Here is a 26,195-nt window from a genome sequence, read left to right on the forward strand (position 1 = left end):
TGTTTTCTCATCTCACTTCTGACTTTCCTATTGGCTGCTGTCAATATTTATTTTATGTTAGTACCTTGTCTTATTTGTGTAAAAGCAATTCAGTGAGAATTACAGTTTTTGTTTTGGTTTTTTTTCCCCATTTTTTTTTATTATGGTGAAATATGCATAACATGAAATTTACCATCTTAGCCATTTTTAAGTGTACAGTTTAGTGGCATTAATAAACACATCGTTTTGTTTTTTAATTCCACAGCTCTCATAGGAACGGCCTTGCAGTCAGTGGGCGTGGAGTGTGGTGTGCCCTGAGGAGGTGGGTTGGGATGTGCTGCCGTGACCACTGCTGACTGCAGTTGGGTTGAGGAAAGAGTGCAGTTAAAGGATCAGTGTAATTAAAAATAATGCCAGTGAGAAATTTAATAAATTTATTTTATTTGAAAGTTAAAACAGACAGTGGAACATCTCTTGCAAAAGAAGCTGAAGAAATAAGTGAAATGAAATAAGCCCCCAATTCTCTGCTTTTTGGTTACATTTTAAGTGACATCTTAATGTTTACATTTGTTTAGATGCCATTTGGTAACACTCATTACAGAATCAAATTAAAGAACAGGAAAAAAACCTTCAGAAAACAAAGTAATATTGTAAATCTTTTTTGAGTTAAAAAAAAAACCTACAAATGGTATGCTTTTTAGTAGCAAAAACTGCTCTTGCAGGACCAGATCTTTAAATTTAATGACTGGTTTTTTTGTTTGTTTGTTTGTTTTGTTTTTTAATGTGTTTAATGTACCCTGTGACCTCTTAGTACTTAGCTATTTCCCTTTTCTCCTGAAAAAGACCTCCTTGTGGACTTACCCTTCCTTCATTTCTCTACAGTTGTTGCCTTTCAATGTTAGAAGTGTGATTGGTTATCAGGTTTTTTTCTTTTCTTTTTTTCCTCTCTACTCAGTCTGTTCTAAACTACTTTGGTGGTCTGCTCTTTTGGAAGTAGAGAAGTAAATGTTGGGCTGCCAATTTGGTTATAAATGTATAAAATATTTTCTCACAGAATCTCCCATGTTCTTATGCCTTTGAGTAATATCACATGATAACACTTAAAAAGATTTTTAAAACCTAAAGTAACCAAAAATCTAGCTGTTACTTTCTCATTGGAAAAAAATTGAAAATCTCCAAGAAGATATAAATGAGTGAATTTCCTCATCTTTAAGGCAGTAGAATTTGCATGTTAGAGATAACTCTTTTGGTACACATTTTAGATCTTTATCTGAGATAGGAAATTTCTTATTTGTAAACCCCACTATTTAGACACTTAAGAAATATTGATGAAAACTAACCATTTATAGTGAGTATTTAAAGTAGCTCATTCATGTCACTCATCACAAACCCGCGATTTAACACTGCTTGCTCAGGAAGAGACTTTATGGAATCTCGTTTGCTTCAAACACAAGTGTCTAAAGCAGAATGCTTTCCTGAGGCCTCCAGGCTGCTTTGTGTTCTTCCCATCTTCCACTGCGTGTCATCCATCCATCTAAATGGTGCATTATCCATTCTTTATTACATATATTTGTTTCCACAGCATGTGCTATTTGAATGCTTAGTGCCATAAAATTGCTAAAAGCAGTGGTACAGTGTGTTCTTCTAGAATAGTACTTTATTTGATGTTTAACTTGTTACATAGGGATGTTTTGATTAAAGCTGCTTAATATATTTTAAAGATAATTTTATATTAGATATACCAACAGGTATTAATAAAGTAATCTCTATCATTCTTTTTGTGGAAATACTCTACTCTTGAAAAGAGAACAAGACATTACAATAACAGAAAAGTTTTGTTCTCATAAACGTTAATAATTAACTTGATAGAGTTCTTGGTAATTAATCTAATCTATGCTGCGTCCTAAGTGGAAGTGCCTTTGTGCTATGTTACAACAGATTTGTTTAGACTACCACTGTATTTCTTTTTTAAAAAATGAGAAAAGTACATCCAAAATATGTCAGAAAAATATAGCTGTTTCTCAGATTTTTGCATTAGAAAAAAGGAAATGAGTCAAGGCGTACATACGGCTTTGCCAATTAAAAGATGCTTTTATATATGTTATCTCAGTTAAGGCTCATAGCAATCCTGTAAAATAGATAGGAGTGATTTCCCCTATTTTGTAGGTAACCGAAGATCAGAAACCTCGTTTGAAATATCTAAGGTCATACAGCATATGGCATAACTGGAACTCCAACTTTAAATTCAGTCTCCAAAGTAGCAGTGTCAAGAAAACCTACACATTTCTCTCAAGCACACATCATAGAGCCCACATTCTCTAGTCTCAGCATAATAAAGCTAGATATTAATTTTAAAAACCAAAAGGCCTAAATACTTAGATTAAAAAAAACAGACTTCTAAATTATCCAGTCAATGTGTAAAAAAAGTACTATTATTATTGTCACTGTTATCTTCATAGAAACAAGGATATCTATGTAGTAAGGAGATAAAACAACTTACTGATTTTTAAAATAGTTTTACCAAATTAGATCATTATTCCCACAAATCAGAAATATTATAAAATTTGAATTGAAGCAATCCAAATTAAATCACATTAGTTTATGTACTTTGATTTTTAATGAGTAGTTAAACCAATTTTGTTTAATGTATTTTGCATTTATGCTGGGTTTTGTTTTATTAGACCAAGTAACAGGCACACATCAGTCCTTTTGCATTTATACCGTTACTCAATTATTGATACTTCCTAGGTAAAGAGTCAGAACATTATTATAGATCTGTATCCTTAAGGATTCCTATTCCTAGATTCTGTCTTCTTTTAATCTATACAGTACATTCCACGAAGTCAGAGATGATTCATAGGTCATAGATTTTTAATAATTAGTTGGATATCCTTAAATCTAAAATAGTTAACTATTTGTCATAGACACTAGACTTGCTGTGTCCTTGGTCACCCTCTTTAGAGTGTTTATTAGAGTCTCTAGTTCTTTGAAGAACTATATTGTGGTATCATTTACATACCGTAAAATTCACCCATTTTAAGTGTACAATACTCTGTCCTTTTTTTTTTTCCAGTTAATTGTAGATACACATGCAGTTGCAAGAAATATACCAAGAGATCTCTTGTACACTTTGCCTAGTTTCCCTAGGCAGTGACGTATTGCATAATCATTATATACTAGCACAACTAGGATATTGACATTAATACATTGCACCTATCTTATTCAGAATTCCCCAGTTTATTTTTGCTCAAATGTGTATCTGTGTGTATGAGATTCTGTGCAGATTCACATATCCAGCACCACAGTCAAGACACTGAACCGTTCAAACATCACCGGGATCCCTGGTGCTGCCCTTTTATAACTACACCCACCTCCCTCCTGGGTAATGATGCTGAACGTCTATCATGTGATTGTATACCATTTGTATGTCCTCTTTGCCGAAATATCTGTGCATGTCTTATGTTCATTTTTTCTTTTTTAACATCTTTATTGGAGTATAATTGCTTTACAATGGTGTGTTAGTTTCTGCTTTATAACAAAGTGAATCAGCTATACGTATACATATATCCGCATATCTCCTCGCTTTTGCATCTCCCTCCCACCCTCCCTATCCCACCCCTCTAGGTGGACACAAAGCACAGAGCTCATCTCCCTGTGCTATGCGGGTGCTTCCCACTATCTATTTTACATTTGGTAGTATATATAAGTCCATCCACTCTCTTACTTCGTCCCAGCTTACCCTTCCCCCCCCAACCCATGTCCTCAAGTCCATTCTCTATGTCTTCATCTTTATTCCTGTCCTGCCCCTAGGTTCTTCAGAACCATTTTTTTTTTTTAGATTCCATATATATGTGTTAGCATACGGTATTTATTTTTCTCTTTCTGACTTCACTCTGTATGACAGACTCTAGGTCCATCCACCTCACTACAAATAACTCAATTTCGTTTCTTTATATGGCTGAGTAATATTTCATTGTATATATGTGCCACATCTTCTTTATCCATTTATCTGTTGATGGAAATTTAGGTTGTTTCCATGTCCTGGCTATTATAAATATTATATTCATTTTTTAATTGAATTGTTTGACTTTTTTGCTGTTGAGTTCGAAAATTGTTTATATATTCTCGATACTAGTCCTTTGTCAGATATGTGGTTTGGAAATATTTTCTCTCAGTCTGTAGCTTGTGTTTTTGTCTTCTTCACATGGGCTTTCAAAGAGCAAAAGTTTTAATATTGATGAGGTCGACTTTATCAACTTTTACTTTTATGGATCGTACTTTTGATGAACTCTCTTTGCCTAGACATAGATCCCTAAGATTTCCTTCTCTGTATTTTTCTAAAAGTTTTATTCTTTTATGCTTTACATTTAAGTCTATGATCCATTCTGATGATTTTTTGAAAGATGTGAAATTTAGGTCGAGGTTCATCTAATTCAGTTTTTCTTATTGTTTACCATTCATCCATTCTTGCAGTCAACAAATATTTACTGAGTGCTTTGCAGGTCTGAGGCACTGTGTTTGACATTGGATTTTTCCATGTAGCCTACTGTGTTGAATCAGTCCCCCATCTCAGTACTTACAGGCAGTGCTTATTCTGCACAGTACCATGTAAACTGAAATGCATGAGTGTTAGGACTGTGGCCTTGCTGTGCACAGTCCCATGGAACTGTCATCCAGTAGTTAGCCTGGTACTGTACAAGGCAAGGACTACCTGTATATATTTGTAAATTTTTATTGCTTTTAATAAACAATAATAAAGCACAGTATGAGAGGTGAGTTCCAAAATTATTGTCATCTTAAGGAACATATGTTTGAGTAATTCGTATTTTATTTTATTTTTATTTTTTTAATTAATTAATTTATTTATTATTTATCTTTGGCTGCATTGGGTCTTTGTTGCTGTGCGTGGGCTTTCTCTAGTTGCGGCGAGTGGGGGCTACTCTTTGTTGTGGTGCGCAGGCTTCTCATTGTGGTGGCTTCTCTTGTTGCGGAGCACAGGCTCTAGGCGCGCGGGCTTCAGTAGTTGTGGCACGCAGGCTCAGTAGTTGCGGCTCGTGGGCTCTAGAGCGCAGTCTCAGTAGTTGTGGTGCACAGGCTTAGTTGCTCCGCGGCATGTGGGATCTTCCCAGACCAGGGCTCGAACCCATGTCCCCTGCATTGGCAGGCAGATTCTTAACCACTGCGCCACCAGGGAAGCCCCTAATTCGTATTTTATAATCAAGAAATATGCTTTAAAAATATAGATCTCAACAGTTGTAACATTGATTTCAAAGATCCAAGAAATTGACAGTCTATCCATAAAGCTCTTTATAATTCAAGTTCCTGGGGATGTGAAGATGTCTTAAAGATCTAGAGTAGAACTTTCTTATTAATCGATTTATTTTGTGATACCGCCATAAGGACTCTTAATATGTTGAATCTTCCCATGAAGCCTTAACGTTTTCATTTCTAGAAACATGTCTATAGTGATTAAAGGTGATGGTAGTACTTACCTGCCAAAAAGGTATCTCTGTTATCACTGACTGATAACTAAATACTTGACCTTATTTGCCAAGCTAAGAGTGTCAGTCTAAGCAAAGTTAGTTTCTTCTAACTTTATATATTTACTAGTTGTTATTTTTTTCTCCTAGCAAAGATAAATGGCATCTCCAAATTCACAGATCCTCAATTAATGGAATTTGGAACCACGATTATAACTACTCAGATCATTAGGTCCAGAATAATCAGGTGCACTCTGAAGTGGGAGAACCAAAATAAATAAGAGTCATCATTTAAAGGGGACTGAGTGGTGACTACAAAACCACCTGTTATGATAAATTCCTTATGGCTTAGGTTCTCTTAACCCCTCTAAGTTCTATGGGATAAGACTTATTCACTGTTTATCTGGTGAGGAAAATGAGTACCACAGACTATAAGCTAAACAGATTCTGTGTGGTAGTTTGAACTTTTTTCACATCAAAGTGTATGTGCTTTCCACAAGAACAGTAGCCTAAAGAGAGGCTGCAGCTGGGAGCAGCGTGGAGGTAATAAGCAGTGACAGAGGGAGAAGAGATGAGAGCTAGTGATGAAGAAGCAGGTGGTGGATCGTCTTTGCCAGTTCTGGGCATAAGATTTGGTGGTTAAGACTAACCTTTGGACTCAGACAGACCTGAGATGGAATCCTAAGTTTTCCATTTGCCAGCTCTGAGATCTTGAGCAAAGTTGCTTAATCTCTCTGAGTCACTATTTCTTCAGCTATAAAATTAGAATACTATCTACCTATGAAGGTTGTTTTGAGGACAAAAATGAGATAATGTATTAAAACTTCCACAGTGCTTAGCATAGAGTAAGTACTAAATAAATTGTGGTTTAGAGTACAATAACAATATTATGGTTTAATATTTATATTATTAAATATTATGTTAAAAATACTGTGCACATAATATTATGTATGAAAGGAGGGAACACAGCCAGGAATTCCAAGCCTTAAATCTGCACACGCAAAGTTAAAGGGGTATTTTTTTTCCCCTACTTTCTTTAAAAATACTTCTTCAGCCTTTAAAAGAAAATTTTCTATCACAACTGGCAAGAATAATTCTTAGTATTTTGATGTTTGCCTTGACAGGGGTCTCCTACTACTCTTAAACTGTGATGCTGAGCATTTATCTCCTTAGTGATGGTTTTCAGTCTGTAAGACGCTAAGCTCGTAGGGCAGTAATTCTTATACTTAGTGCACATCAAACTCAGTTATTTTCAAATTTCACATGCTTGGATTCCTCAATCAGGAGATTTCTGTTTACAGAAAGGTTGTACTATTAATAAAAACAACTGGTGTGTACCTTTTACCCAGATTCACCAATTTTAAACATTTTGCAACATTGCGTTAACATTCTCTCTGCATAGAGACAGATGTTTCTGTTTTTCTGAACCATTTGAGACTAAGTCGTATACATTATGCCTTAATAATTCAGTGTTTTTCCTAAAGAACAAGAATATACTCTGACAAAACCGCTGTACAGTTATCAAATTCAGAAAAGTTGACATTCATATAAGTATTTTTATCCAATCTACAGCCCATATGTCTAGTTTTTCAGTTATCCCAATAATGTCCTTTCTAGCACTTTCTTTTCACTGTAAGATCCAGTCCACACACTGCATTTAGACGTCATGCTTTTCAGTCTCCTTTAATCTGGAATGATTCCTTTCTTTATCTTCACAGCACTGGCAATTTTGAAGGAAAAAAAAAGATTATTTATAGACTCTTGGGTTTCTCTGATATTCCTCATGATTAGATAAATGTTATACATTTTTGGCCGGAGTACTGTATAATTGTTATATCCTTCTCAGGGTGTCATGTCCAGAGAGGCATATATGTCCATTTGTCTCTTATTGGTAAATGTTAAGTTTGAACACTTGGTTAAATATTGTCTGATTTCTTAATTTCTTTTTGTAATTAATGAGTAATATATGTGGGGAGGTACTTTGAGACTCTGTAAATCTTCCATTCTTTATCAAACTCCAGATTCAGCACCCACTGATAATTCTTGCCTTAAGAATTAGTTTTTCTACGATGGTAGTTAAATGATGATTTTTCTAACTCATTATTCAGAATTTTACTATAAGGAAGAGCTTTCCTTTCTTTATGTAATATTTAGTGATCATCAGTGTAGACTCACTCATGGATTTGTTTTTTTATGTGATAATTGAAGAATCATTCAATAAGTTTTACTGAAATGCTCATCATTTTCACTCTATGAAAATATGGTTTTGTCAAAACAAGTGAGCTAACATTTTATTATTAGCTGTGAAGTGCACTTTATATGTAATATTTAATACAACAGCCCTCTGAGCTATGTGTATTACCACTATATTATGTGCAAATTATCACCTTAAATATGAGGAAAGCAAAGCTTAGACTAGTCAAGTAAATTCCCTCATCAGTGAAGTCAGGACTTGAACTCAAGTCTGTTCAACTTCAGAGTCCACAGCACTATGCTCCCTCCGTGACTCGCTTCACAACTTCTGTAGTGGATCTCATGTCTTTTTGAGAGTTTTATCACTTTTCTGACAGTTCTACCCACATTCCACACCACTATTACCCTAAGGAAGACTGGGAGTGGGGTGGAACACTGTAGACGTGCTTTCCTTTCTCCAAAGGATAAATATATGATAGCAATCCTTCTCAAGTGATTTATCATACTGTGTTCTTGCTCCGTATCAAGAACTGCTTTAAAGGGAAAAAGACGTCCCACAAGGGTAATTTGCAGTATTATTTAGCAGTAGAAGAATAGAGAATGCAGTTTTCTTTGTCTGAATCACGTGTAGATGAGCCTCAAACCTCCACCCTCCCCATCAACTTTTTTTAATCCTAAGAACCAGCTGTTGGCTTAACCTCTTTTCTACCTGCTGGATGCTTTCCGAATCACTTTATCCAGTGCTCTATTTAAGTGATCCCCATTAAAGTCCAGAGCCTGGGGAAATCACCCTGGTTCTGTGTTACCTAGCAACATCCCTGAGAGTAATAACAGCTGCCTAACCATATGCCACTAGAAAGATGTTGTAGGGAAAGTGCATACAAAATTGATGTTAAATGCCCTAAATCTTGAGGCTTCAGACATCACAGTCACCATGTTTGATTATTTACCTTTAGTGCTGCAAATGCAAAAGAGAAGAATAAATATAATTATCTAAAATGACAACAGATATACTGGATGAGCTTAGCAATCAGTTCAATTTCTAGATATTTTCTTGCTAAGATAAACAGAGAAATGGCTATGATAAAAATTTTAAAATGTTTATGAGTCTTTTGTGTCAAAATTAAGTTGTACTTATGTTGTAACATGACATAGCATATTTAAACATTAAGGAAACTTATAGCTCCTTACAAATTTTTGTTGATATTCTGTATTTTTTTCTGTGTTAATTTACTGTCTGTAGTTTTGCCTTTTCTAGAATGTCTTATAATTGGAATCACATATTACATAGCATTTTCAGATCAGCTGCTTTCACTTAGTAATATCCATTTAAGTTTCTTCCATATCTTTTCATGGCTTGATAGCTCATTTCTTTCTAGCACTAAACATTCCATTGTCTGGATGTACCACAGTAAATTATCCATTCACCTGCTGAAGGACAGCTTGATTGCTTATAAGTTTTGGTAATTATGACTAAAGCTGCAGGTTTGTGTGCAGGTTTTTGTGTGGACATGAGTTCCCAACTTATTTGGGTAGATACCAAGGAGCATAAATGCTGGACCATATGGTAAAAGTATGTTTATTTTTGTAAGAAACTGTCAAACTGTCTTCCAAAGTGACTGTACCATTTTGAATTCACACGTCCTTGCCAGCATTTGGTGTTGTCAGTTTGGGATTTCAATCATTCTAATAGAAAATAAGAATTTAATTATTAATAGCTTAACCACTACTTCAGGAACTGCTACCATTATGGTAGTATGTGTCGTAGGGAGGAAAAGTTACTACCTTTTGTGGTTTCTTTGCAAAAACAAACTTCCCCACATTTAAAAATTACTAATATGTTCCTTCTCTCTGTATCCTCCCTCCTGCATCTCTTTATAGCTTAAGCTTTTGGATTTCCAAGCAGTTCACAGTAAGGACAAAGAGTGAAAAATTATCCTGGACTGTTTTTTCTGTTTTAATCAACAAGTAGCCTGTTACAGTGGCCATTATCCAACTAATAGACAATAATTCAATAAATATACATGCCTTTTTAAATACTGAAAAAATAATCTGTGACTTTCTTTGAAATTCTACTCAATTTTCAAATTATTCCTAATAATTTTCAGAATTTCTGGTCACCAGTGGACTTGGGGAGGGGTTGCTTTTTTATTTTTTGATTATTACTCCTTATTGTAAGCAGCCAATTAAAACAATACTATATTTTAAGGTTAGGTCACGCTCTGAAATTTATTTTAATGATTTTGAACAAAAATCCATTTCTTCCTCCAAATTTTTAAAACACACACGTCCCAGTAGTCAACTTGGGCTTTTAAAACAAGAATATTTTGTTTGTAAAAGAGATCATGAAAATAATTATTTGTGTTAGTTAAAAGCTCTTCCTGGTTTCATTTTTCTCAGTGAATTTATTTGCCCAGGAAAAGTTACTTATTTGCAAAACCAAGTGACATAGAAAGTCTAGGCCAATAGTCTTCTAAATATTTGTATATGAGGAAGTCTGATACTGTAAGAGATAACTGTAGAGCTACCTTGGTTGGAGGTCAAGTGGAGAGAGAAGAGACGACAGCACTCGCATCCCTTCTCCTGCCTTCTCCCAGGTACCTCTGAGGAGTCCATAGGGCTCCTGGAGAAGAACTGGAAAATTAGTCTAAATTATGATTTGTATTTAAAGCAGCAACAGAACCAAATAGTCACTACTGAGCTCTTTATCATGGAGTCCTACGTGTCTAATTTATAAGGTTTCTGAATTAGACTTCAGGGCCTATGTTACATTTTATTACAGCCTACAACTTAAGAGCAGACTGGCAAGAATTAAACGAAAAGCCTGTTTCACAGCTGTTATGCATCTGGGAATTTGGTTAAAAGGGCCTAGCTTAGCTTAGCCTGGGTTGTGATAAAAAGCAGGGTGTACAGGTCTTTTAAGTGAAGTCCTGTGCTCTGATCAGAGTTGTATTTAATACTGGCCCATAAGTCCACATAATTATAATTTGTAAGAGTCTTTAAGACGTCAGTAACTTTTAAATCTTACCTCGTGAAAAATGATTATGTCACCTGTGGACTTTAAAAGTGGTTAGCAAACTGAGATAAAGGTGATAATCAAACTAAATAGTTCTCCATCCAAGTTTCATACTTACTGTGTTCCAACTATTCGTAATTTCCTACTCCATTTAATATGCTTTAATGAGCAGTGTTAATTCTGATAAATGAATGCTTCATGTAGACGTGTTGTACCGCAGGGAGAGGTGGATTACTTTCCTAATGTCGCCTTCTTACTCCATTCTGGCTTTCTCCCAGGCTCGCAGATGGGTCAGGGGCTGTGGAGAGTGGCCAGAAACCAGCAGCTACAGCAGCAAGGCTACAGTGAGCAAGGCTACCTCAGCAGAGAGCAGGGCAGGAGGATGGCTGCCAGCAGCCTCGCCAACACCAGTCATCGCAAACAAGTCCAAGGGGGCATTGATATATATCATCTTTTGAAGACAAGGAAATCGAAAGAACAGGAAGGGTTCATTAATTTGGAAATGCTGCCTCCCGAGCTAAGCCTTACCATCTTGTCCTACCTGAATGCAACTGATCTCTGCTTAGCTTCCTGTGTTTGGCAGGACCTGGCCAATGACGAGCTTCTCTGGCAAGGGTAAGTTCAGCCCACCGTGTTTGATCCAGATAGCTCTAAGTAGAATCTTGCCTACAGGTTGTGGGTTTTTTGCTTTTTGTGTTTGTTTGTTTGTTTGTTTTGGGGGGGGGGGGTTGGTGCTGCTTGTTAGCATAAACTTTACCTGGTGAATATTTCATCTACTTTTTATATTTTCTAACCACTATTTGTTCAATGAATTAGGCAAATATTAGAAAGCAAAGAGATAATCTACTTGCTGAAGTGAAAGTAGACTGTAGAAATTTCAGCAGTTCTTTTACCAGTTTAAATTTAAGCTATAAATCTAAGAACTTTTGGTGCAATAGAATCTATGGAACCTAAGTTACTCCTTAATAGATAGTATACATGAGTCATGAAAATGAAAGAATCATTGAATCTTGGGTTTTCTAGCATTCTTTACCAAAGTTTATTTAAGTCTCATTATTTTAAAATGAAACTTCTGAACAGAGTAAAACATGTCTAAAAACAGGTTTTCTGAGACTTTAAAACCATTTTTTTCAATGAAAATTTATGGAGAGAATCAATTACCTAAATAGCCAAACTTTAGTAAAAATGTATTACCAACAACGACATTTTTAACTCAGGCTTCCCGATGCTACAGAATTATAGTATTAATTATGTAGTTCATTTCTCAACCTTCAAATAACTAAAACTCATCAGTATCATCTTGTTATTCTTCCCTTGTCTTGTCATAATGAAGTTACTGTGGAAGTGAGAGGAAATTCTATTAGTAATGTTTAAAGTATAGTTATTAATTTTTAATTGTTCAGTGTAAGAGGAAAGTAAAGTACTTTAAAACTGGCTCACTTTTATTTATAACCTCTTTTCTACACTTTAGTATTCCCATCAAACTTAATTTATGATCCTATATTTGAACTTTGTAGAAGAGTTTATTTTTGTGCTTATATGAACTCAATCAGAATGTAGTTTTCATTTGGGATTTAAATTTGGATTGTTCATATTTAAAAGAAATGCTTCCTTTAGTGTTAACCACATAATTATGCCTATATATCTGACGCTTGGATTTTTTTTTTTTCTTAGTGATAAATTAAAGGCTAGCTTAGTTTTTTGTTTTTTTAATTTGGATGTTGAGAGGTTCTGTTGCTTTCACGTAGCTTAGTAATAAAATCAAAAGCATGGTACTAGATTAAAGAGACTGCTAAAATAGTGATAATTTTCTAAACAAGTTACTAAACTCATTGTTATGAGATCAGTGATTTCATTTGGATGGTAAAAATAATGCAAGGATATAAATTAACTATTAAGAAGATATTCCCATATAAAATTAGATATTTTACCCACTATCCTCAGAAATTTTGATGTTACAGGCTGAGATGGTAACTTTCTTGTTTTCTTGTAAGCTGTGTGTGTGAGAAAAGAGGGAAGTTTGAGCCAGAAATCAATGATGAATATCAGAAAGTGAAAATATGGTATACATCCAGAATTTCCAGGCATTGTAATAAGATGAAACGTTAGCTTTCAAATAACAACCAGGAGCTAATGCCTCAAACAGAGTTGGAAACAGGTATACCAGTGTCTAGAAACAGTGTGTTTTGAGGTATGAACCATTAGCATTTTAAGTGTTACAGATTTTGTAAACAATCATATATAGTTGTGATAGTAAACAAACAGCGTTTTGAAGCAGTATCTTAAAAACTGCTAAGCTTAATGTTGCAACTTTTCATTTAAGTATTGAAGTTATAGCATTACAATTTCTCCCTCTGCCCAGCAACCTTCCTCCTTCCACCGATTCAGTTATATTTCGCAATAGAGCACATAGTTGCTTAATTCTGTTTAAACTCTTGGTTAAGACTGCAAACTCAGGAGTAAGCTCCTTGGATTCAGATCAAGCTGTGTTTCCCTGGGCAGCTTTTTTATGGTGTCTGTTTCTTTATCTGTAGCACCAAATCATGGGATTGTTGTAAAGACTGAGCAAGTTAATACTATTGAAATGCTTTAAATAGTGCCTGGCATCTAGTAAGCACTTGGTAAATGTTGGCTATCATCATCATCATCATTATTTATGTTTAACTTCAGTAGGACTCACGAATATTACTAATCTTTGTAACTCACATTTATTAAGTGCTGTCAAAATTGCTAAATTGAAGGCATTTGTCTATCTTACTCTGGTAAACAAATAAAACAAGTATAAAAGTAAACATTTTATACATTAGAGCTGTAAAATCCAATTTTATGTTATTTCATATCACTATTTTATCATATATATACATGTTTAACTTAGAAGAATTCAATATGGTCATGTTTTCTCATCCGATTTTATCTTACTTACAGGTTGTGTAAATCCACTTGGGGTCACTGTTCCATATACAATAAGAACCCACCTCTAGGATTTTCTTTTAGAAAATTGTACATGCAGCTGGATGAAGGCAGCCTCACCTTTAATGCCAACCCAGATGAGGTCAGTGAAGAATTTGAATATTTGTAACAGTTGAACTTTATTGTTGTCTTGCGGCAGCTTTCCAACATAATAAACTTGCAAGTAAATTACAAGTCACTGAACATGACTTTTCAATCACTGCAAAGCCCGGTATTTGAAGTTATTGCTGTGTGACTTAGTCATTTCTTTTTACCTTACCATGTCATGTTCTAACCTTGCTACCGGCTCACTTTGTATGGCAGCTTCCATGACATATATGCAGCCCTCCACTGGACTTGGTTGAGATACTACTACATTATAAGTCGAGAGCACAAAATATGTTCATCAAACTTTATCTGCAGCATTTACTTTGTTTCATCATGTCCATTTAGTAACAATGCTATTTTTATCAGAGATAATCACAAAGGACATTTTTCTAGTTTGTGACACATCAAAATGTCTTTAAATAATGCCTTTAACAATCTAATACATGATGGCATAGAAACAACTTATAGATTCTGTTATAAAACTGAATAATTTTGCATTAATTCTTTTTTTTTTTCCAATTCCTAAATGTGTTTATTTCTTTTTTGCATTAATTCTTTAATTCTTTTTTTCTTAAGACAATAAGCAAACACAAATAGAGAGCAGAGAGAGTGGGAGAAGCAAAAAGAACTGTTTGAAATTAACTAATTATTTAATTATTTCTTAACATAATATATGAGTGATCAAAATGTGAAGACAGTTCTTTCTCTGATTCCCCCTCACCCCTGTTCTTATTTTAATATATTCTGGAAAGGTTCAGAGTTTCAGAAATATTTAAGTATCTACTAGACTTATTCTTAGAAATCTAATAGAAATTATGTAACACTCAGAACTAATACTTATGGGTCGATCATTTTCTATGGAAAAATTTATCTGGCAGTTATTTTAATTTATTTAATTTTCAAAAACCAACTTTCTTCATTTGTTGTAGAGGTATTAAGGACTCCCTAGTTACCTTAATATTAATATTCTTTTATTAATATTAAAGAGCTACTGATCTTATAAATATGCACATAATAATACAAATGACATTTTGTAATTAAATTTACTTTTGCTTATTATATATGATTTCTCTGTTAAATTTTTCTTGTACATGAATAAAAATATAACACTGCTACAAAGGTTTACTAATACATATACATCATCAGTTAAGTCTTAGCCCAAATACAGCAAAGTATATATGTTATAAAGCAAATATGTTATAAGCAACAAATATGTTATATTTGTTCTCTTTCACCAGTTTTTACTTTCAGTGAATAGAAGACTGATACTTTTAATGAAAGTAGAATGATTTATAAGAAGTTAAAGTTCAAATTACAGATTTGAAACCAATATAATATGGATGTTGCTAATTAAAACAGTTCATATGACTAGCAGTATAATAAGAAATATTTTGCATCAGTATCTTGAGTTAATTGAATGATGATTACTGGAGAAGAACTGGGGCAGAGTAATACAGTGTTTTACTCCAGATACGCAGGAATCAGGAAAGGCAGCTATTACATGCCCTGTCTTATGCCCAGTTTATCAAGGCATACTGGCTCCAGTCATGAATTAACACCAGTGTTGAGTAAAACTGTCATCTTCAATTCATATCACTTGCAAATGTTTACATTCTAAGGAAAGTGTAACTTGGTAAGTACTGAGTTATAGATTTTCAAAGTCAGACAAGTTGGATGTGATTGCTCATATTGATTATGGTAAGTAGTCATTCCTCACTAAAAGAGTACCAATTATTAAACAAGTTATAAAACATCCTTAATATGCAAAGATGAAACTGTAGATAGGCCCTTCTATACTAGAATATGATATGGGTAGTTTTAAATATCTAAATTGGGAAAGCTAGATGTCAAAATATGTTTCCATCTTTGCAGCTACATATATCAGACTATAGAGTTCTTGTTACACCTCCTCTAGAGTGTTTGGGCGGGGGGCCAGAGAAAAGAGGCAAAATTAAAGTCCTCTTTTTATCTGACAAAAAAATATATAAAAATTTAAGTCAAATATTTACTTAAAGAGGGGATTCAATTTACTAATTAAAATAAGATTTTTAGATCTTCAGATTTTTACTTATCCATCCTACCTACCATTGTTATTGAGAGTTGGCTGTATTTTTTTCTTTACTCCCTGGCCTGATTCAGGGATATCCTGGAGCATTCCAGAAGTATTGAATTTACTGTTCTGAAAGGGGCACATACTGCTGCCAGGCGGCATGGAACTGAACCATTCAAAGTGACTTTTGGTTCCAGAATTCTGCTTCTATGCTTTTATGGACATAAGTAACTCAGCAAGCAGCTGTCGCCTAATAACAAAATAGAATTCTCTCTTTACCAGAATATACTTAGGACATAAAAAAAGCATGGAAGGACATTGAAATACACTTGTAGGTGCAGGGAAATGAGGAGAAGTATTTTGATAACTATTCCACACTTGCTCTCATTGACTAATAAATAATCAGTATCAATTTGGTTGTTTATCCAACCAAAATATAATTGAAAGATTATCCTAATAGGTGTTTTTATATAGAACTTACCTACAATGAGTCATACTTTAGCCAGGTCTTAAGAATGACTCTTGCCATGATTTTTTAGTGCCAGCAATCAGGAAGTACTTTATGGAGGTTGATTTTTTTTTCCCCCTTCACTGGAGCACTGTCATCAGATGTGTTATTTGGGTTCGTTTAAGCCTGAGAAGTAAATTATTTTTGATGATATGTTTAAATGTAAGTGGTGTTTATTGTAAGTACCTGAGATTAAGATGTATATAATTGTTCAGCATTGTAACAAGTCTACTTTTCCATAATTTCTAGTTCTGTACTTAACATTTTGATAGCAAGCATCATTAAAATATTATAAAAATAAGAATACTTACAGCCACAGGGAACGAGATTCTCCAAAGGACATCGTTCATGTCACGGATATGGGTAACCAAACTCCACAGCAGCTGCTGGCAGTGGCTTATGGGGTGGGGGAGAACTTCCGCACAGTTTGTGGTACGATTGTCTAGCACGCTGCTGTTATATGCATGACATTGTGATCTCAGCTGTATGTAAAGTCTTGATCTTATGCATGAGCTTGTGTACTTGTGGCAGGTGACCACATTCTAGTAAAGGAATGTGCTAAAAACCATCTGTTTACATTAGGCTGTATTTCCCCTGCATGTACAAGTTACGTGTGTGATTTTATTCCACAGCAGTATTATAATAAAGTAATTTTACTTATCGGCCAGTAAGCTATATTCCCTGTGCTCCATTTAGTATTAAACTTTTTCTTGACATAGTTATTTTTAAAACTAGAGTTTCTGAAATTGGTAGTGAATGTGGTTTAACTTTATTTTATAGGTTTATTTTTTTTCATATTTCTATAAATATGTTTATAAATTTTAAAAATTATATCCTCATTGGGGTCAGGTAAAAGAAGTCTTTTTTAGAACTATGTAAGCACATTTTTCCTGTGTTCATATAGAAAGACCCGTATGCATTCTATTAGATTGATCTGGACTAGAATCTATTAGAAGAAACATTTTAAATTTGACCTAAACATATGTTTTAGATGGAAATGTATGCACAAACTGCTTTTGAGATATCGTCTTCTTTTTGTTGTTGGACCAGCTAAAATATAAACAGGAAACTTGGAGGAGTTCTCCGTTATAGAAAAGATCTCAGGTGTTTATACTCAGATTTTACAGTATCTTGTATATTAAATCTTACTTTTTGCTCCAGTATACAGCAGCAAAATGTTCATTGCCGTTACTTCATAGCATAGAAACAATGATGAAAAATAACTTTGATTCCTGGAGATACAAAACCCTGATATCATCAGAATTTACACATTTCCCAAATGTATTCTTTGTAATAATTATTCCACAGGATAATGGACCTAGTCAAAGGATTTCCCAAGTCTAATAAATTTGACCATGATAGGTTGTGATTAGTTGGCTTCTTTACAGAATAACTTGTCAAAGCCTGTAATATACTGATGCACATTGTGAATATCTAAGAGGAGGGTATTGTATGCAGTATTATGCAGGTTTATTTGACATAGTGTCTTTTTGGCAGGTGGGCGGGGTGGGGGGAGTATAAAGTAACATTCCAGGGAACACATTCTGAGATACACTAGTGTAGATTATCTGCAGTCTTTCTATGTGTAAATGAATATGTGTTCTTAAATGCATAGACACCTGGCTTGAATGATTGAAATATCCTGTTGTTCACTGACAGCTATCTGATGTTTATTTTACCTGTAATCTTCTTTTTATTGAAAGTCTATGGATCTATAATTATTTGTTCTCTTTCTTTTGGTCTGAGAGTATCAATTACAAAAAAATAAAATAAAACAGAGTTGAGTCTTGACAACCAAGACTCTTCTGTCTGTATTCTGTCTGTTCTGTATTTTGATTGTAGTCTAACATGTTAAGGAAAACGTTAGTTTGGAAAGTAAGAGTAGGATGACAAACCTGATAACAATATTGTATTCAAGTAACTACATGTAGACATTGATTAAGTATCTGTGTCAAATAACTTGGAACAGATCATTCATCATTATATCCTTGGTATCTCGTTCTCTACACTAACTCTATTAAGTCTCCTGCAACACAGGAGTATTCCCAGGGAAGGTTGACAGGCTGCTAGATGCTTTTTAGTTCGGCAAACGTACTGCCTTTTGAGGTTTTATCCTTAGTTCTACAGGTCTAGAAATTTGACTTTATCTTTCCACTGAAATTAGATCAGTCTCTCAGGAATAAACTTAAGCTGTAGATAGTAGAACCTGAGCCAGGTTGACAATAAAATGGGTATACTTTGAACAGTGCCTCATAGCATGAAGAAAGAGAGAATGCCTAAGTTCTTAGCTAATATTAAAAACTAAAATATATCTAGGACCTAAATGTAAGGCCAGACATTATAAACTCCTGGAGGAAAACATAGGCAGAACACTCTATGACATAAATCACAGCAAGATCCTTTTTGACTCACCTCCTAGAGAAGTGGAAATAAAAACAAAAATAAACGAATGGGACCTAATCAAACTTAAAAGCTTTTACACAGCAAAGGAAACCATAAACAAGATGAAAAGACAACATGCACAATGGGAGAAAATATTTGCAAATGAAGCAACTGACAAAGGATTAATTTCCAAAATATACAAGCAGCTCATGCAGCTCAATATCAAAAAAACAAACAACCCAATCCAAAAATGGGTGGAAGACCTAAATAGACATTTCTCCAAAGAAGATAAACAGATTGCCAACAAACACATGAAAGGATGCTCAACATCACTAATCATTAGAGAAATGTAAATCAAAACTACAATGAGGTATCACCTCACACCGGTCAGAATGGCCATCATCAAAAAGTCTACAAACGATAAATGCTGGAAAGGGTGCGGAGAAAAGGGAACCCTCTTGGCACTGTTGGTGGGAATGTAAATTGATACAGCCACTATGGAGAACAGTATGGAGGTTCCTTAAAAAACTAAAAATAGAACTACCGTACGACCCAGCAATCCCACTACTGGGCATATACCCTGAGAAAACCATAATTCAAAAAGAGTCATGCACCACAGTGTTCATTGCAGCTCTATTTACAATAACCAGGACATGGAAGCAACCTAAGTGTCCATCGACAGATGAATGGATAAAGAAGATGTGGCACGTATATACAATGGAATATTACTCAGCCATAAAAAGAAACGAAATTGAGTTGTTTGTAGTGAGGTGGATGGACCTAGAGACTGTCATACAGAGTAAAGTAAGTCAGAAAGAGAAAAACAAATACTGTATGCTAACGCATATATATGGAATCTAAAAAAAAAAAAAAAGGTTCTGAAGAACTTAGGGACAGGACAAGAATAAAGACACAGACATAGAGAATGGACTTGAGGACACGGGGAGGGGGAAGGGTAAGCTGGAACGAAGTGAGAGAGTAGCAAGGACTTATTATATACACTACCAAATGTAAAATAGATAGCTAGTGGGAAGCAGCCGCATAGCACAGGGAGATCAGCTCGGTGCTTTGTATCCACCTAGAGGGGTGGGCTAGGGAGGGTGGGAGGGAGATGCAAGAAGGAGATATGGGGATGTATGTATACGTATAGCTGATACACTTTGTTATACAGCAGAAACTAACACACCATTGTAAAGCAATTATACTCCAATAAAGATGTTTTAAAAATTAATTAAAAAAAAATATATAGGAATAATTGGGTCCTCAGTGCCCTGCACTAGGCTGCTCCACTCAGTATGATCTGCTACCTGTAGTACCCACCTTCCCTGTATGTTTCATCTAGGGTGTTTTTGGCTTGAAAGAAGAGAGAACCTAATAATGGCTTAAACCATATAAATTTATTTACTTCAGAGGACACCCAGAATGGGTATCCCAGAGTTATTTCAGTGATACAGTGATCTCACCATGGGACCTCAGTGTGTTGACTTTTGCCCTCTCTTGATAACAAAGTAGCTGCCACTACTCAAGATATCACATTCTCATATGAAAGTACCCTCAGCACAAAGAAAGGGGGCAAACTCCCTCCTCAAATTCCTTATGCTTATTAGAGAGAAAAAATTCTTTTCGGGAGCCTTCAGTTCACGAGAACTGAATCACATGAACACCCGTAGACCAGTAGAGAACAGAATAGAAAGGGTTATGTGATTGGCTTAGACTTAACATGATTTAGCAACTGTGGCTGAGATGCTAGAAGCAGTGAAGGAGCGAGACGGCCTTTGGGAAGGCATCCAAGCATCTGCACCACTATTTTCACTAGTGAGCCACTTGAAAAATTTGTGATTTTCCTTCGCTTATTTCTGGGGCTCTGCTGGTTTAGAGACCTTAATACTCAAGGCAGGAATACTGACACCAGAGTCACAACAATTCAAACTGCTTGCGGAGGCTACCTTCTTGCCATTTTAGTCCTCCTGCCACTGAGCAAACAGACCAAAAGGAAAAAATTAAAAAGGTATGAGGGTAGATAATTATGTTGTGGTTGAAGTGACTGAGCCTGATTACCAGAAGGAAATAGTTACTGCTACCCAGTGTGGAAAAACAAAAGGATATAAGTGGAACTCAGGAGATGTCTAGAGTTCTTCTAATTCCATTATATTCAATTGTGAAAGTTATTTTTGAAAAATCACAGTAGTCCTGTAGGGGCAGTGTTTAAATCCCATCACTTAACACTCCTCACTAGATAAAGAACCTCGACCAGCTGAGAGGCTGGCTTCATTCCTCAGGAGCTAAATATAGATTATCCCAAGCTAATCATGTCACTTCCATTCCCCTTGGCTTCCATGACATCCGTGTAATCCAGTTCTGACCTATGACACAGACCCTGTGACAAAAGAGTACTGTATATGCACACGCAAAGTTCTGGACATCGGTATATAAGGATGCGGTGACAGGAACACCTGCGGCCACCTTGAAGCCATGCAGGTTGTTAACAACACACCAAGAATAGCACATTGGAAGGAAAGAATTGGGTCCCATGATGCCATGTGTGAACCTAAAAACCTGGAGCCTTAGTAGTTTGGGATTCCTTATACAAGGTAATAAATCCCTGTACTTTTTGTGAATGGAGGTTCCTATGTTTGTAATCAAGACATCCTAACGCTGCATCATCATATCATATCATCGTCACTGCTGTTACCCAAACTCATAGGAGTTTGATGTGAAATCCTGAACAAAAATTTGTTCATAAAAATAAGCATTGCTAATTCTCATTAGCAAGTTAATTTTATCTCCAGTTTGCTGATGAGAGTTTAGGGTAAAAAGAGCTAGTTGACAATGAGAGGAGTCCCTCACCAAATATAGCTTCTCCTCTATAAAGATGATTTACCCCGAAGACCTAAAACACTCACGTTCATTGGCAAAGTCCCTTTACCTTGATCATCCTTAGCGTCAAAGGGCAAAATTATGCCTCTTAGACACTGAATATTGTCCTCTCAATAAGTTAATAACCTTCAGCCAGGTACAGCTGGTCAAGTCATACTAAACTAGAGGCCATTAACTCTCTTCAGGGCAACATGATGTATGTGTGGGTATATATGGATGTATGTTTCTGTCTGTTTCAATCTGATCTGTCATGTGTTGGTTTTATGATTAAGAAGAAAACTTTCTCCTGTGTCTATGAGGTCAACTTTATTTTACACTCTGCCCTGACCATACTATATCTGTGGCCACCCTCCCTTACCCTTCCTTGTCTGCAAGAGGCATTCCAGCATGTGGTTTAGAATCAGTCCATAGAAAGACATTAGTAGACTCAGGATAAACCTTTCAGAAGCTTCAAAGAGAATCAGTTTCCCAGGCTGCTTGCTAGTCTGTATCTAATTGGAAAAGATTCAGGCCTGGAGTATTCCATAGTTTATTCATCACTCAAACCACCTGATGGGTTTTGGTTTTGTTTTCCTAAGTATGTTATAGGAAATACGAATCTGCTACCTCATTTAAGTGTAAATTGTCTGGGGTAAAAGCATACTGAAATTAGTGCACAATGTACTGATCTAGGACTTTGGACTAGAGGAAAGAATAAAATTAGAATATTTTAATTGTAATATCTTAGCACCACAACACTCATACTACAAATTTAAAAATGTGAAATGCTAAAATGAGCAAGATATTTTCTTTGTATGAATTTTGTTACAAATTTAGATAAGTGTACCTAGAGACTTTGCAGTATTGTATTAATATTTTAAGTACATTTCAAAGAAAAATCTGTTTGCCTTTTGTTTCCTTACTTTACCCTCTCTGACCACCTTGACACCTCTACCATGTTCTTCTTTATCTGATGTGACCACATTTTCAGTGAAACTTGACATCACTTTCTAGATTTAAGTTCTCAGCTTTAATGTCCAAGGTAGTTGTCTCTCCTACATCTCTTTCCTGAATTTGAAATTGCTGCTACCAGTGTCACAATGAGTGCTTTTTCAGTAATTGAAAAGACAATATTTCCTCAATTATTGGATGTCATCACTTGTACAGCATCCATCAATTTAATTACAGCTTTGAAATATGGAAGTTAGAAGGAAACACTACATTAAATGCAACTTTTTGACCAACTAATTGTAGTGTACATTTATCCATAAGATTATGTAACCTTTTTTCTTTCATATCAAAGTTTTTAGAGATGCCTTCTTTTTTTTTTTTAAAGAAATTCACGTTCTTTTTTTTATTTATTTATGACTGTGTTGGGTCTTCGTTTCTGTGCGAGGGCTTTCTCTAGTTGGCGGCAAGCGGGGGCCACTCTTCATCGCGGTGCGCGGGCCTCTCAGCATCGCGGCCTCTCTTGTTGCGGAGCACAGGCTCCAGACGCGCGGGCTCAGTAGTTGTGGCTCACGGGCCCAGTTGCTCCGCGGCATGTGGGATCTTCCCAGACCAGGGCTCGAACCCGTGTCCCCTGCATTGGCAGGCAGATTCTCAACCACTGCGCCACCAGGGAAGCCCTAGAGATGCCTTCTTTATAATCAAAGTCTTAACATCTTTCTGAATCACTTATTAGCAGTTAAATATATCATTAGAATGACGTGTTGCTTTTTATTTTTGGAATGGTTACTTCGACCTTTGGGGGTTTATAATTTGAGGCATTTACAGTGTACTGGTCCAACTCATAGGTTTTTATGTTATTTTTTTCTTATGTTATTATTTTCTTTTTTTCCCCCTATTTGAATTATATAATCCTTACAAATTTACAGCTTCTCTTGAAAGTCATCTGGAAGCTTTATACAGAGAGATTCAAATATTCATTCAACAGATGCTTATTAAGTATCTCTCCACTTGCTAGTTATATGACTTTGACCTTGGGCAAATTGTTTACACTCTCTGTGCTTCAGTTTCCCCATCTCTAAAATGGGGACAATAGGGGAATTCCCTGGCAGTCCAGTGGTTAGGACTCTGAGCTCTCACTGCCAAGAGCCCAGGTTCAATCCCTGGTCGGGAACTAACATCCCACAAGCTGCACGGTGTGACCAAAAAAAAAAAAAAATGGGGACAATAATAGTACCTATATCATGGTAGTGTTGTGAAAATTTAATGAAATTATATGTGTTAAATGCTTAGTGCTTCTAAGTGCTCACTAAAATGTAGTCTTGTATTTATACTAGAAGTAGAGCTCCACACACCACACACAGGAGAAGGCACTGCTCTAGGCTTGGAGGTTCTTCCTCTCCTGGAACTTTTGGATTGTAGTAAATAAATATTTGACACCTGAGTAATGGTCCTTCATGAAGTATGTATCAGTCACACCAACATCTTCTAGCTTTAGATGGTGACTTTGCCTTTAATTTCATTTTCTGACATGTGATGAGCAATCTTTGCATATACAATAACTTTTTGGTTCAGTGGTACTGCTTGGTTTAATCTTTTTGAAGACATTTTAAGCAATAAATCGAGGTCCAAAATTATGTTCAAGTTAAAATGTGTCTTGGCTGAAATGGTGGTAGGATGAACAGATACTTTAATTACATGAAGAAGTATGCACATGTGTTGGCAGTGAAACTACCATTTAAATCCCAGCTTCTCTGCTTGTCTACTGTTAAGATTTGGGCTTTTAAAAAATTTTTTAATTTTAACCTTCTTTTGAAAGTATATGTTCTCAGTTAGGAGAACACTTAAAAAGGATTTTGTTTATTTAAAAATTGATTCAGAGCTGTTAAAACATACTTATAAATGTACATTCTAGAATTTAGGTAATATGATAAAATTGTAATTTTTATTTATTTATCAAAGTAGAGTTAGTCATTTAAATAGCCATATATGTATGTATGTATGTGTATATCTATAAATGCACATATTGCAAATGCAATATTTGTGTGTGATTTTTATGAAGTGGGAATTCTAAACTAACATTAGTGCTCAAATGTGTCACTTTATCATTAGTTTGAAGTGTTATTTATCATACCTTAACCTAATAGAGTTTCATCTCCATATTTTGATTAGGATGCTGTGTTTTTCTAATTTACAGACAGATTAGAGATGGGGCTTTTTCTGGAAGCCTCCATCACCTACCAGCAATTGTCAATACTAATTGCAGTAACGACTGCTATATTTAATTATTAGTAGTAATTTATCACAAGTAACATCATCTTCATGCAGTGATCTAGCCCAGTTATGGGTGTGACTCCTTGGCGACTGTGAGAACTCACAGGCATGCCTCGTTTTCTGTTTGAGGCTATTAGAACCAATTAATAGGGACTTTTTATTGTTATTTGAAACCTTAGATTATGAAGTTCATGTTATTTTGTCTGATGTCGTTGCTTTCTCTCCTATGAAAAAGAAGCAGAAAGATCTGTCCCACGCCTCTCCTCCATTTTTCCTGGACTCCATTAGAGATGATTTTCCATTTTTCTTTTGACTTTTTATTTTTGAACTATCCCTCCTTGTTGTGAGTTTCCCGTTGACATCTTCTAGCTACAAATAATTTGGGGCGTATGTGTGACTGTTCTCAGCAATTCCTCAGCATTGTGCACTTTCACGTACGAACAGCCTTCCATAAATTGTTCTTGGAAGCTGAAAGCCTTGCCAGTTCAAACAGGTCCATGAATAAGCTGACTTCAGTCCATACTCATGACTTTTCATTATCCTCCAGATAGAATGTGGTGTTCTGACCAATTTCAGTAACTGAATCAGAGGGAACTGGCCACATGGGCCCTCTCTCTTCTCTCCACAACTGTCACTTCTCCATGTAAGTGTGGACAGCGTGTGTGCGCTCTGTTCTTCCCAGGGAACTGACAAGACTGAAATCTGCAGCTCAGATTTGAAGCTGACATCAACATTATCTTTACGTATCTTTCCCAACGTTTATTACCCCCCTTTTCCTCTTAGTTATAAGTCACATAGAACCTTCCAGTGAATAGCCTAGTTGTGGGTACCTCAGTCAGAGGAAAGCATTACTTACTACTCTTATAAAATAATCTTTCTGTGTAGACAACTTAAAAAACTTGGGCATAGTTTTTGCTTTAGTTTTTTCAATCTAGTGACTAGATTAGGAATAATTAGAGTAAATTACCATGAATAAAATTACCACGAATAAAAGTATTGTGTGACATTTCTGAAGTTGTGTGCTGAAGGTCAGTGTTATATACATAGGAGAGTTGCATGGTAAAACTTAGTGGGCAGAATGAAATGAAATGACAGCGTAAAAACATAGATACCTAGTCTTAAACTTTCTCATTAAGTAATCTTCTGCATTTATTTCACTTCAGCTAAAAAGCAAGGTGTTGATTTTTTTTTTAATTTGCAGAATACGTATCCCTAGAAGAATTTCATCTATTCAAGGTCTATGGGTTTTTTCCTTTAACTGTAGAGCACATGTTCTCTAATTACATAGGAAGAGTGAGAACTGCTGGACTGGATAAAAATTGATAGATTTTACATTTTCATTAGCAATTCTGCTAGCACTATAAAAAGGAGAAATAGTATCGGAGATGTCATCTTAACCACTGCTGCTGCTATTTTCAAACAAGATAATGGGAATACTCTGACCTGTAGAGG

The 26,195-nt window shown here is 35.4% G+C and overlaps 1 protein-coding gene across 2 annotated transcripts in view; it reads left to right on the plus strand.

The window, feature by feature from the left end:
* Positions 1–26,195, plus strand: part of FBXO8 (F-box protein 8) — a 49,355-nt gene that overhangs the window by 3,694 nt on the left and 19,466 nt on the right. Inside the window, exons 2-3 of one of the 2 annotated variants that reach the window (XM_082469018.1) lie at positions 10,947–11,283; positions 13,594–13,720. In XM_082469018.1, coding sequence (XP_082325144.1) covers positions 10,955–11,283; positions 13,594–13,720 — 456 coding nt within the window. In that variant the 5' untranslated portion in view covers positions 10,947–10,954. Of the gene's footprint in view, positions 1–10,946; positions 11,284–13,593; positions 13,721–16,621; positions 16,647–26,195 lie in introns of those variants that run through there. The other variant, XM_082469019.1, reaches the window with a different exon arrangement.

Source organism: Balaenoptera physalus (genome assembly GCF_965194825.1).
Source record: "Balaenoptera physalus genome assembly, chromosome: 7".
NCBI classification, from domain to species: Eukaryota; Metazoa; Chordata; class Mammalia; order Artiodactyla; family Balaenopteridae; genus Balaenoptera; species Balaenoptera physalus.